The sequence below is a fragment of the Streptopelia decaocto genome (genome assembly GCF_964273445.1).
Source record: "Streptopelia decaocto genome assembly, chromosome: 1".
NCBI classification, from domain to species: Eukaryota; Metazoa; Chordata; class Aves; order Columbiformes; family Columbidae; genus Streptopelia; species Streptopelia decaocto.
In genome coordinates, this window is record NC_138663.1 from 147,216,296 (window position 1) to 147,231,132 (window position 14,837).

Sequence of the window (14,837 nt, forward strand, 5' to 3'; positions counted from 1 at the left end):
TCAACTGAGGCCCAAGGAAATGCCCTGCAGCTACTTCTATTTCCAGGATTCCAGAGAAGACAAACTTGACATTTGCAATATGCCTTTGGGGCAGTTAAGAGAAGGTGTCTTCTTCCCCATCTCCCTTTTGGAAAAAAACATAACCAAACCAAGCACTGCTTACAGGCACACTTCTATGCTACAAGCAAGCAAGCAAGCAAAAAAAAAAAAAAAAAAAAATTAAAAAAAATGCACAAACCAATTTTCCAATTTTGTCTAGGAAGAAGTTTCCAATTATTTTAAATCTCTGTTTTACAAAAAACTTATGTTAGCTTTATTAACATATCACTTCCCTGGGTACTAGATGAAGAACTACTTGGAAAAGGAGCTGAATTTCCCCATGAAAAGTAAACAACTATGTAAATTAATTGTTTTATCATTACTTGAGGCTACATTAAAACAGATTTATCACTGAAGCTCTCTGTACAATCTTCCTGTAATCCTTCACAAAAACAAGGACGATATACTTGATTTCTAAATATGACTTCCTGCAAATCACAATGACATATTAATCTACAAAATCATATACTGTATGTGAATTATTTCCATATCTGAACTGAAGCATGAGCACCTGAAGCTTAAATACACATTCTTTAATAAGGCATCATTAATAAAAATAATTAATTACTTAGTAGTGCTTGGTAACTTCAGCATCTACTATAAGGCACAACTATAACTGGTAATTTCCTACACTAGAGGCACTTAAAGGTTTACTCATTTGCCAGACAAGTTAATTTCTGCTATCTGAAGTCAGACTCAAAACATCTAATGTCCCATATGGAATTCTTTTAATAATTATTTTATGTTTTAATTAGTCTATTAGATTCAATTCAGAAAAAAACGAACCCCCAAAACACAGAACAGATTGAACCTATGCTAACACTATATTACATAATATTAACAGAATTCCTCCTCTTATATACAAAACCCTGTGGCCAAGTCACTTCAGAGAACTGAGCAAGTAGATCAACCAACAGGATGAAGACTTGAGCTCTTTTGAATACAAGTGCCATAGTATCTTGTCTCAGCTGAAATACCACCCCTACTAGCAACGATCTCCAAACAGACACAGTGTAATAAAAAGTAACTGCTCGAACTGTTGTCTGATCGGTCAGCACTGTAGGTATCTCCCGGTTGCAGCTGGAGATGGCATTCAGAGAAAAATCACGATTTAGAAAGGATTCCAGGAAAAGAAGCAGTATCAATAGAACATGAAGCAAATCAACTACCAAAGCTCACTTGGCTTGCCGATTTTTAGAATCATAGAATCATTTCGGTTTGAAGAGACCCTCAGGATCATCGAGTTCAACCATAACCTACCTGTAGCACTAAACCATGTCCCTAAGAAACACATCTAAGCACCTTTTAAACACCTCCAGGGACACTGACTCCACCACTTCCCTGGGCAGCCTGTTCCAATGCCTGACAACCCCTTCCAAGAAGATTTTTTTCCTAATATCCAATCTAAACCTCCCCTGGTGCAACTTGAGGTCATTTCTTCTTGTCCTATCACTTGTTACTTGGGAGAAGAGACCAAGCCCCTCCATGTAGTTGCAGAGAGCAAGTAAGGGTAACAGAACACTGGAACAGGCTGCCCCGGGGGGGTGTGGAGTCTCCTACTCTGAAGACATTCAAAACCCACCTGGACGCCTTCCTGTGTAACCTCATCTAAGTGTTCCTTCTCTGGCGGGGGATTGGACTAGATGATCTTTCGAGGTCCCTTCCAATCCCTGACATTCTGTGATAAGGTCTCCCCTCAGCCTCCTTTTCTCCAGGCTAAACAGCCCCAGTTCCCTCAGCCGCTCCTCAGACTTGTGCTCCAGACCCCTCACCAGCTTCGTTGCCCTTCTCTGCACTCTCTCTAGTACCTCAATGTCCTTCTTATGATGAAGGGCCCAAAACTGAACACAGGATTCAAAGTAGGGCCTCACCAGTGCTGAGTACAATGGCACAATCCCTTCCCTAGTCCTGCTTGCCACACTATTCCTGTTACAAGCCAGGATACTGTTGGCCTTCTTGGCCACCTGGGCACACTGCTGGCTCATGTTCAGCCAGCTGTCAATCAACACCCCCAGATCCTTTTCCCCCAGACAGCTTTCCAGTCACTCTTCCCCGAACCTGTAGCGCTGCCTGGGGTTGTTGTGACCCAAGTGCAGGACCCGGCACTTGGCCTTGTTAAGCCTCATACAACTGACCTCAGCCCAATGATCCAGCAGGTCCAGATCCCTCTGTAGAGCCTTCCTACCCTCCAGCAGATCAACACTCCCACCCAATTTGGTGTCATCTGCAAACTTACTAAGGGTGCACTCAACCCCTTCATCCAAATCATTGATGAAGAGATTAAACAGAACTGGCCCCAATACCAAACCCTGGGGAACACCACTTGTAAACAGCCACCAAGTGGATTTGGCTCCATTCACCACAACTCTGTGGGCCCAGCCATCCAGCCAGTTCTTTATCCATCGCAGAGTACACCCACCCAGGCCATGAGCTGCCAGCTTCTCCAGAAGAATGCTGTGGGATATGGTGTCAAAGGCTTTACTGAAGTCTAAGTCTTGCGTTTACTGCCAAGAAATTTCTAAGTGTCATGCTAAATCTACACGAGTCCTCAATATGCTGACTCCAGCCATTCAGAATTTTCCCTGAAGGACTATGGCAGCAACGTTCAATTACAACAGAATGAAACTGCTTATCTGGGCAGGAGGCTTGTGGAAGCCCATCTGAGTTCCAACTGAACTAGTTCCCAGCCATGAGGGAGAAGAAACAACTGAACAACTCTCTGATTCTTTTGGCCAGCTTTTTCTTCACTGATTTAAACTCTGCAAAATATGCAGTCGCCAAATAGCTATTCACCTCCAGGTCACCGGAAAACACCCATATTCCAACTATTTGCCATCACTGTGGAAGAAACAGACTTCATCAAAATTTCCAGTATCTTTAAGAAGCAAAGTTTCAAAGTTAGAATTAAGAGTTTCATAACCTATTAACAGCTTGCATCAATACTTTTTTTGAAAGTTTCTTCTTGCTGACACATAAAATATGAGGTAACTTTATTACATGTGGACACATGGGCACATGATCTAGGAATTTTCAGAATTCAGCCTCTCTCTGATATTTTCCTCAGTGTACCTTCCATATTCAACAAGGGAACAGAAAGCCTACAGGTCTATCTCCTTCAGACTGTCACAAAAATGATGGTATAACACTGAAGAACTAAGCTGATTTCATCAGATTCTTTATAAAGTTTTGCAATAGCAGTGAAGACTACTGTCTAATAACGCAGTAAAAACAAAATTTGTTTTTTTATTGCATCTTTTCTATGTTTCTCTTCAAAATTTTGAAGAGTCGAAGCAAAGCAGAACAGCAGATAAGTTAGGCACTTTAGCAAGAATTTGTCCCAGACTTTGCTCTCTACTACAGAGGCAGAAATTCTGTATTTACAGATCTTAAGTAGCTATAGTTTCTCTGCCTCTTCAAAATGCATGAACATTTTTTTCCCCCTAGAACAGAGAGAAACAGAAAAAAAAAAAAATAAGGACATATCTAACTTCAAGTGTAGACAAAACTGGAAAGCTGACATTTAAGAATGCCTTGGATGACTCCTTGTCCTGACTTAACCTGCCTTCCTCTTCCACCCTAAATCACTTGTCATGCTTCAAAATATCAGAAACAACACACAAGATAGCAGAGAGATGGACATTCTCTCAGCCTCATTCACTGGTCCTACTGAAGAGTGCTGCAGAGCAGCTACTTTTCTAGCCTTATTACTAGATTTTTTTCTAATTCTGTCACACAAGCTTTCTGTCAAGATGTGCCTAAAACATTTCCCAGTCTCTGCAAGTTTAATCCACCTGGGAGCAGACACAAAGACCCTTTGGCAATGCACTCCTGAGATGCTGCAAGCAGGGAACAGTAGCTTAATTAGCAAATCAAACCTCCAAACCAGAGCCCAAGTCTACTATCAATATGATGAGTCTGAGAACATCAGAGTAAGTGAAGCACTACTCTAACCACCATGCAACACATACGACATCCAAGGTAATTTATTTGACTCCTGCTCATGTCTTTAGTTAATCCTACAAGACTGATTACAATCCACAGAACATTTTTTATTTCCCTAAAATAACCCCCGAACAAATGCCAACTTACCAGGATTCTTTTACGATCCTTTTCTGACAAAAATTTCACTGGTGGATATTTCTGGGTGAAACTACAGAACATTTCAAAACAAAGAAGAAAAAACATGTTGAGTTTCAGCTTTGCTGCTTCTTTCATATATCTGTCTTTGTAATATGAAAACCTACTCTGGCAACCTCCCATTTTTGAAGTTCTACTAAGGATATGTTTACTCCTTTTCTCTATAGAAGGATTTTGGCTAACATAAGAACATGCCTATGCATTGTAAAAGCACTGTGAAAAATAGCAAAATTGATCTGCAAAAGGTGCTTTTAAAATTTCTGCTTAATTGACTTTCTCAAATGAATCACCTGGCTTCTATCTTTTGGGAGCTTCTGCTGGTGCCAGACATGACATCACAAAAGAATAAAATAATAATTAAAAAAAAAAAAAAGTTTGTGTTTTAAAGCTTTAAAAAGCAAACGAGTTCCGGAAAAGAAAGCAACTTATCTTGACTTACCACACTGACTTCAAGCAATTCTCCTTAAAGTTTCAATGTGAAGTTTAAAGCTTTAATTGTCCTTAAAGTTTCACAATAATCAATGTAAAGTTTACAATCAATGTTGAAGAAACTCTTCTTAAGATACGTCAACATTTTTTACCAGAGAGTTTATTCAGTACAAAAGCTAATCTTAATTTTCTTCAGGTAGAATGCTATTGTTTTGATGGTCTTCAAGCTATTTTCACTTATATTTTTTGCACCTTCTTCTTCACAGGAACTTAAACTAAAACATCCTAAAATAAAATTACATGATATACAAACCTCAGGTGCTCTTTCAAGCTTAAAACTGATGCTTAGAGCCTCAAACAATTTAATGGACATAGACTTATATCACTTCTTTTTCTCCCTACCAGCATGCATTCTACATTTAGCAACAAACTCCTTCAAAGGAAGGTGTGAAAGGTGGTGTGAATTTTATTTTATTCCCATAAGCACCACTGTAGTCTTGGCAATATTTTAAAAGCTCAGGTTTTTCTTAACTAAATATCAATGCGACACTGGACAGAAATCAAACTGAGGTTGCTCTTCTCCTCCGGTAAGTCCACACACTAGACATACAATTGGATGTAGCATGCAGAGGATGTATGTGCCAAGAGTTCACATCGACATTTTCATCTACTCACAAACAGACTCTGATTGAACTGACTCTACAGCTCTGATCTGGAAGCACCTCCACTGCTTCTAACCTGCAGTACTGGCTCAACACAAATTACTCAGAGGCAAAGCACAGATGCTTCTGTACTTGTGTCAACTTTCCATCCCTGAGTGAAAGCCGTTTTCAGTTTCCCGAAGAGGGGAAATACAGCAGCAGAATCTTCCAATGTTATGCACACAGGATGTCTGAAATGAGAAGCTACCTACACTCGCTTTGTATCACCACATGAGTCACTAACAGTAACCCTATTTCTTTGATTTAAGCTGAAGCAATAAGAAACAGCAGTGTGTAAGTATAACATAGACAGGTAAAACAACCTGCCTGTGAGAGAAGGGCAAGTCCACCAAAAACAGCAAGAGGTTCACAGAGTTAAGAAAAAAAAAGTGCCAAATAACTTGATGCAAGGTAAAGGTCAGTCTCCTCCATTTTTAAGACCACTATTTTAAGGTCACATTAATCCAGCATGGAGTCTACTGCTGCCAAAGGGACCTCCCAACCAGTTTTGGTCCTTCCATTGCACCACTGCTGGCTTAGAGGCAATGGGCAGTAGTCTGGAACTGATCTAGCTGAATGCTCATCTTTTGGCAACAACAGTAAGTTTATCTTGACCTAATGTTTGCGTGGATTAATACACAATGACTTTGCTGTGCAAATTATTAATAAAAGCTTTCCAGCTTTAGTTTCAGCTAAACAATCTCTTGTCATGAGACTAGCATTAAGGAATTCTTGTCTTTCCTGCTTCCCCAAAAGTATGACGATGGCTTGTGTTCAGGTTTTATCAGCTTATGAGGTAAAAAAAAAACATTTGACACCAGAGAATAAGCTTTGCAAACAGGAGCAGCCTTCAGGTAGCTGACAGTGAGTAGTAATTTACTGTCACTTTACACAGATATAAAATTCAAAATTTACTAATTGCAACGATCCACATGCAGTTGAACCATAAGAGGTAAATTGCTACATTATTTGAAAAACACAACAGCAATAAGAGCCCATATTTTGATACGGGCCGTAAGGTCCCATTAGCTCATATTTTGTGAAAATAAAAAAACACTTTGATTATTTCTTCTCATTGCTAGGCATTTAAAGCAAGACTCGTCAATACACTGCAAACTCTGCTCAAAAAGAAAACAGCATTTAGATGGCTCCTGTAAGAAGTTTTAACTTAACAGTTCCACCCAACAACTCACTGCTCATTTGGAAAAATATAACAATTATAAAAAAGAGCCAATGAGGATATGCTTACAGAAAGGTCCTCTGTGAATGGCAGAAGGAAATACCTGAATTAACAACAACTGCAGCTGAAGATATACTGGGCTATCAATAAAGATTAAATAAGTAACATGAACAGAGGCAGGGCATCATTTCATCTGAACATAAAATCCTTACTCTGTAATTTGACCATTATAACTGGTATGACGGCAGTATCACATGCACAATCCACAATTTGTTTCATATTGAAAATACATCACCTTATTTGATCCACAAAGTTCATGTGTATATTAAGAGGTGAGCAATAAGACCAGTATTGTCACCGAAACACATTGCATGTGGCAGGTCCCTGAATTTTTCAAATCGATTATAAAAAAACAGAACTGATGATTTTTTTTTTTTTTAAATGGCATATAAGACGTGGGAGCAGAAGGGGCAACAGCTCAGTGGCAAGCCAAAACTTGGAACACCAAAACACTCTGGGTATCAAGTGTACCTCTGGCCAAAAGCAACAGAATCCTGCCCCCCTCTCCAGAGGAACAGCACACAACCACCAGTATGCCACACGTAACCATGCAGGCTCACTGGCACTGCTTGGCTAAGTCCAGACTTGGCCCTTTGCAATGCAGCATTCTCATTTATCTGTTGGTTGGGGTATGGACAGTGTGAATTGTGAAACAGTATCACTGTCAAAAGCAGCAGTATCCTTGTCAGAGCTGCCAATTCCCACCCCTATTCCAGACCTTATTTTGTGATGAAAAGCATCTGCCTGTGAGGACACTCAGATGGGAGAACTGATCTGGCAGAGGGGAAACCAGAGTGGGGAGCGAGGGAGTTAGTCGCAAGGAGACTGAAATGCCTGGTTTCCCCATGCAGTTTACCCACTATCAGCACTCAAGTGGTTCTGCTGGCACAAGAGAGAGGAAACATTGTGGCAGGGTGGACTCAAGCATTCAGGGATAAGTAGATCAAGCTCAGATTTTTTTTCTTTTTTTAACAACTTTGACAATTTAAGGTGCTTGTGGAAGTACAGCGCACATTTAATAACTGCAGGCCATCAAAAAACTTGTCTGCTTTTGCTCAATTGCATCATCCAGTTTAATCCAAGATATCACATTCCCTTATAAATCCTGAGAGGAGGGAATCACTTGGGCTCATCCAAAGCACATGCACAGACTAAGATTTACAAGCAAGTCACCGTACATTAGCTGAATCATGGTAACTGTGGGAAATGTGAGGTGAAACATATTTTCAGTATCTTGAAGCTGAAACTAATATGTTTTAGCACACATCTCAGTTGGTCTTAGTAAACCACGGTAATCTGTTCACCAGCTGGACTCAGAACTGCAAATTCCTCCACAGGATTTGAACTTCACAAAAATCCAGCCCTCCCAGTTTACTTTAGTGGGATTAGTCGACCTGAATACCTTAAGCATTAATGTCTTCCAGCATTCAAGGTCTCATCCTCACTTAGATACAATAAAAATCCAAAGGCATTGACTGGATACACAAAACTTTTATCTCAAGTCTACAAGGACAGAATTGATCAATACAAACAGATACTGCTTTTTAAATGCTTCCCAAATTTAGCGAAAAAGACATACCTTTTTTCTAGATCTTTGATTTTCTCCCTTAGAGGCGCAACAGCCTAAATTAAAGGAATAACATTTAAACTTTGAAGAACAGAAAAAGATTCGCATCATAAAACATGCATATAGGAAGTTACTTCAGAGCAAAAATCATGGCAAACAGTCTCCTATGAAGAGCTTCACTGAAGACATTCCAATAAACTTGTCTCTTAAAGAATCCTGTCAAAAAGTCCTTGAACATTTTGCACCAAAAATCAAGTTACCTAGTACAGTGTCAAATCACCTTGCTTACCACTGAAAACAAAACACCGCAAGGTTATGAGTACCACAGCCTTGTCAATAAGAACATCCGATGTTATGATTCACGTTTGGCAAAGTGAAGTCCCAGGTGGCTTGCCTGAGGTCGTCAAAAGCAATCTCTATTGACCAACAGCAAAATAGGACAGTCAGTAGACCTCAACTATTTAAATGGACAGCAGATACACATACTTAAGACTACACAGAAATAGAGGCATTGGCTCCAGTGCACAGGCTGTAATTCTCTCAGAACATCGTATATGAATTTAAAGAAACATCATGTTTAAAAATCTAAGATATGGTTTACATCATGATTTCAGAGTGTATCTAGGCTTTAAAAAATATTAATAAAAATAAACTTGTTAGAAAATATAGTGTTCCTACTACGGCTTCTGTTTGCATTTTCACTGTTTTGAAGGAGAGAATAACCTGAAACGGATGCTGACTGAAATTATCACAGGACACAAATTTCTAACAGTCCTGCCAAATTTCAGCACGTCCCTGAACTCTTGTTTTTAAGTTTACAAAAATCCTTGTAACAAAATATACCATCTAGGGTCATACATAAGTTGAAAGCTACCAGAGAGTTATCACTTGAACTTGTACTATATAGCAATATATCACCAATCACCATTAATTAGTTTTGTACAAATACTGCTAGTTAGAGCTAGAAAATTCAAGAACTTCATGAACTGAAATAAGGTGCATATTCATGTTAAGAAGAAATACAGCAATGTAATTTATATTCATTAAACATTTAGCTCTATGAAGCAGCAAATAGTTCTTGAAACGGTTTACTTAATTCTGATGGCTCAAGATCCTGTACAACTAAAGCTTTAAAAACAAGATGTGCAACTTTTCCCACTTTATAGCAATTCTATCTACCCACTGATTTTCATGCATTTGACTATTGTTAAACAACTGGGATTTTCAGAATGCTTGTTCCAATGTTTACAAGATTTTTAAGGAAAGAAAAAAAAATAAAAAGGTATGAAAAAGACATGAACTAAGAACACAGTCTTTCAATTTATTTTATGCAATTTCAGAAGGCTTCTTGCTGTGTCCAGAGGGACTACTGCTATATAAACCTGCTGGAACACAAGACACTGGGTACACCAGACTAGACCAGTATGGTCACACACACCCACACAAGGGGTATTGACCTTAACGGTTTTAGTTATCTATTAAATTATTTGTTTTATGGTTACTAGACTGGAAGCCTAAAGCATCTGGAGAAAGATCTGTTGCACACATTCTTAATATTTCACAATAAACTGAGATATTGGTACAGAAGTTCCGAACCACCAGTGTGTTCAATACCCATATGTCTACTCCAGAAATTGCCAAGACTTGTGCACTGGTAGAGCACACTATCCCCAACCACAAACAGTTATTTTTATTCATTAGTTCAGAACAAAGCAAAGCATCATGGGAAGGTTTCGAGTTTCTAATGAAACATATATACTTAACATTTTGTAAGGGTGACAGAGGAAAGAATTTACGTCCATCTAGATACAAAAAACAGTTCTCAGGAGGAGTCTAGGAGTCTACCACAGTCTCTGCAACAAATAAGGCAGTAGAACTATTGCTTTCAAGAAAGGTTTGGAGGAAAAAAAAAGAGTCACAGAACTATGTTAGGAACTCCACTGTAATGAGAAACAGTTCAAAAACTTATGTACAGACAGAAATCCAACGCTTTGCATGGTTTTAGTGGAATGGAGAGTAATGAGACAGAGCTAGATACACCCTTTCAATATGAAACGAGTGAAATGAATCCTCAAAACAAAACAGACTGCAACTATTAGCAAACTGACCTCCTCTATTTTACTTTCCACCTTCTGATCCCCATTTTCTTGAAGAGACCTGTTGGCAAGAAAAGAAAAAACATAATTCATACCTAAGCAACAGCTGGTCCACTGCACGTGCATCATGCATCTCCTGTTAAAACACTATCTTCAAAGTATCTCAAGTTAGTATTACTTCAAAGACAAAGCAAATGAAGGCAGGTGGCCCAGTTCCCATTTAAATTAGCTAGTCTTGTCACCAAGTTTGGCAGAAACTGAAACAAGCCCACAGGAAAGAGTGATGATGATAAAAATGACACTCATTGTACAGAGAAAATGAAGTTCATCATAGAAAAGTGTCTAATCGCTGCACTACAGTAGGGTCAGCAGAAATAGTTTTGAGTGTAGCTTTACTATGCAAATGCCTAAGATGTCTTTTTAGGGTCTCCATTCACTATATGCTACAAACATGCTAAAAAAAAAAAGTGTTTTCCCTTGATGTCATAAATGCCGTAACTGTAACCGTAATTTCAATCAAAAAGAGAGAAGGGCAAATGTGTCTAGCTTTGACTTTGAACTTTTACAAAATCAAGGGAAAAAAAAAAAACTTATACCAAAACTTAAGTGACTATCTGATGGGCAATACTGACTCAGCACACAAATGCTGCTTGTTTGAAATGAAGTCAAGCTTATACGCTGAAGGATGAAGGATGTAAAGGTAACTTGTGAAAACACCATATTCTCCAAGACGTTGCACAAATCTTGCAAAAATCTGAGAGGTCTCATTTAGCATCTAATTGTGTAAAGCATCTCAGTTAGTTGTGTTTGTTCTTTCAGTACACTTCTACACGTTTAGAATATGTATTTTTAAATTTTACCTCCTGCATCTAGTCTAAACGATTTTCCTTAAGTTTGCATAATTTCTTTTTTCACTTAAACTTTCTGAAAGGGGAATTATTTATCTTACAGCAGTAAGTTTTGGCATACTAGAGGATTCATGGGTAGCCAACATAAAATCGAGTTCTTTCAAATAAAACAGAGCTCCTTTACTTGGGACCTGAAGTCATTACACCTAGGGAAACAGAAGATCCTTTATTAAGCAGATGTACATATACCACACTGTTAGAGCAATGGTTCCCTTCATATCCCTCTGTAAAACTTGTACTAAAGAGTCAGTTTAGTCTATTACTTAGGAAAAAATCTTATTGACCAGATCTGTTTTGTTGTAGCAGTAAACAGTGCAGTAAATTCCTACACGAAGACACACAACCCGAACAATTTTTTCAAAACAAATTGTAATTTATTGTACCAGTGGCAAATAAAAACCCTCTAGTTAACACAGTATGAATTAACTATAAGGAAGCAATATTGAAAAATTCACACGAATTACTTAAGTGTTTTCCCAAATAATGGAAATTTACAAAAAGCTGTGTGAAAAATCTGTGAAATGCATAGCCTTTCCTCTCTACTAAATGAGCAAGGAAAATCTGGAAAACCTCTCAGAATATTAAAACATCCCCTCAAGAAAGGTTCCTCTAATTGTATATTTACAAATCCTGGAACTTAAGGACTGGCATTCTGCAGTTTAGTTTTTAATGACTTCTTCCTCCTAACAAAGACAACCTTATTGGTTGAGGACAAACATCAGACCTTCATAAAGTCTTCCCCCTTGATAGCTCTGTAATGGGCACTTCAAATAAGTCAGATGCAGCTGATCACATAATTTTTAAGGATGGCTTATCAGGGAACAAATACACTGGATCCCATGCCTGCTTGCCCTCCTCAAACCGCTCTCTGAGGTTCTTGTGCTTCCTTTGGAAATGCTCAGCTGCTCATGTGACAGCTGGCACAGTTTGCCGGTCATGGTAACATGGTCATCTAAATGATATCTCCATCTGGAAGCTGCAGCAGCTCAGCAGCTGTTTGCCTGACAGCTGAACACTCTTTGTAGCAAGAGTGGGAAACTCCAGGAGAAGTGGACAGCTTGGGGCAGGAACAGATCCCATGGTAAGCTGTCCTGGGTGAATCAAAGCCCACAGAAAATTCATTATTTATCTTACTATGCCTCAAACTTTCTTTACTCTGTGCTCCTAAGAATGGTAACAGAGTATCAAAACCCTTGACTAACAAAAGAACATGGCAAAATATTTCGTTTTCTGTGCACAAACACTTTGTTGTAGGAACACACTGCCCCCAGATTCTCTTCCCTTTCTTTTTCAGTTGTGTCTTCCTGGTGAATTTTCCCAGAGGACAAAAACACACATGCAAGCAGGAATGCTGTGAAAATCTGCATGTTTTGCATGTGGATAGTATGCCTTCCTATTTCTAAGGGCAAAAATTCTAGGACAACGTAGGATTTTTTTGCTTTCCAGTAGCTGAACCATCAGATTCTCTCCCAATTAACAGTGGAGGAGGAAAAATCCCTCAAATCCACATTTCCAATTTTAGGTACAGAAACATAATTATGGCAAGCCAGGATCTGCTGCTCTTCAATATTTAAGTCTGTATTGCCAGTGAGATACAGTCAGATCTGTGCTGAAGAGAAACAGAATCCAAGCCTATGTGTCCAGCTATGCCAACTAACTAGTCTGAAAAAAACCCAAAATCAGAATATGAACTTGTGTAAAGAAAGGCAGATGCTGAAGTGTGACTAAGATCCTGGGCGAGATTTGCAGCAGACATACAACCTTTTCTGAGACTGAACACCTTGTGCGTAAAAAATGATACCAGCTGCTTAGCAACCATCCAAACAACACAGTGAGCTGCTATTCAGTTTTCTACCTACTTTATATACAGTGATACATGCTGATGGGAAAGGTAAGTTAATTTTATTTCAGATAAGGATATTCTATACAAAAATTATATACATTACCTCATATTGACGAAATTTCCCCATACAGCTGGAAAATAAGAAGAGAGAGAACATTACAGTGTCATATAATAGTACATGAGGTCATTTTTTTCTATTATCATCAGAAGGAATTTAAAACAATATTAAGTACATTAATCATCACAAATTATTTAAATAAGTTACATACATGATACATATACACACACATACCAAGTGACTAGAACACAGTTTAAGAATATGGGAGGAATTCTGATGAAATTACATGAGACTATAAAAAAAGTCAGAAAATACAGTAATTCAATAAAAAAGGACTGGACTATTCCAGTCCACATCTGGAATTATCTGATGACTAAATCAGCAGATATGCTTATCTGTCATTAGCCCCACACGATATCACATAAACAAAACATACAAGAATTCTCTGTACTATAATTTGTCACTGCACCCAGATTAAACAAACCAGAGCTCTGGACTTGTTTATTAAGGATATTGAAAAAAATGGCAAGAGCAAGAAAGGAATCCTGTAGACCTGAACCACACAAATTGGAAACTGCAGACTGACAAGAGTAAAAAGACTGGCCATTGCAGGCTATAGCTGCATCAGTCCAAAGAGGAGCCAAAAGAGTCCTGCATTAAAGGCAGCCAAGTGCTTGTGGACACGTGTTCTCTCTCTAATTATGTATAAATTGTTATGCAGACACAGAAGGTACCTAATATAACCAAATGCCTTACTAAGCAAACAAGGCTCATTGATTACACTGTTTATATGGAAAAAAAGTTTTAAGGAAGACAAACTGCAGTATAAAATAGCACAGCAAACATGTATCAGCTGTTTCTCTGTGTTCACAAAAAGATTCATCTGCTCAATTTATTTTCTATTAAAAAAAAACCTTTTGAAACTGTTAAGTGTTTTAGTGATTACACAAAGACTATCAGAACACTGATTTTCCTTTTAACTTTCAACTGGGACACAGAATGTAGTTTAAAGTGAAGAAAAACAAGCAGCCATAAACCAGGCTACACTACAGAGCTGACAACTTCAGATCGTCAAGACAAACAAGGTTAACAGGGAACAGTTACGTAAGGGACTCTGCAACAATAAGCATCACAGGAAACATACCCAGAATATCACCACAGAAATCATTCTGCCATTACTCTTTAAGAGACAAGGCTCAACCTAAGGATCCAAATTACACTGGATGTTCAGAAGGAGGAGTAGGTTATATGCAGTGTTAATATACATGCAGAAAGCTTCTGAAGTGCCCTCAGCTTCTGTAAGCTGTGCTTTGGATCTCAAGCAGCTAATGAAGCACTTTGCCTAGATTCAGGCTTTGCACATACATTTTCATGGTTTTTACTTATTGATCTCAAGCAGACAACAAGGTGCTACAGAAGCATGAAAACAAAAAAAGCTGCTACAGTCACAGGCACCTCCCTGAGAAGAGAAGAAAGGTACCCAGGAAAGGGGACCTTGAGGACAGGAGCGAGGATGCAGTAATGTAGCTGCTGTTCCACCCTTCAGGGGATGGCACAGCTACTGAGCTGTGTGTAACTACCGAGTACAGCTGAGTACTTCAAACAGTAACCCAAAAGAACCCACAACAGGCTACCAAGCAAACTCTAGGAGGGCACTGTGATATCATGGTGGTATCATAAAAACTCTGTTGTCTTCTGGGGAAAAGGTAAGGAAGGTTTATACCAGAACAGATATTCGGTATAATCCAACTGAATTTAA

At 38.7% G+C, this 14,837-nt stretch overlaps 1 protein-coding gene across 2 annotated transcripts in view; it reads right to left on the reverse strand.

The window, feature by feature from the left end:
- UXS1 (UDP-glucuronate decarboxylase 1) overlaps positions 1-14,837 on the reverse strand; it is a 68,038-nt gene that overhangs the window by 41,164 nt on the left and 12,037 nt on the right. Inside the window, exons 2-5 of one of the 2 annotated variants that reach the window (XM_082043747.1) lie at positions 13,124-13,151; positions 10,282-10,330; positions 8,186-8,229; positions 4,189-4,249 (exon numbers count right to left, since the gene is read on the reverse strand). In XM_082043747.1, the coding sequence (XP_081899873.1) occupies positions 4,189-4,249; positions 8,186-8,229; positions 10,282-10,330; positions 13,124-13,151 (182 nt within the window). The remainder of the gene's footprint in view (positions 1-4,188; positions 4,250-8,185; positions 8,230-10,281; positions 10,331-13,123; positions 13,152-14,837) is intronic. The other variant, XM_082043748.1, reaches the window with a different exon arrangement.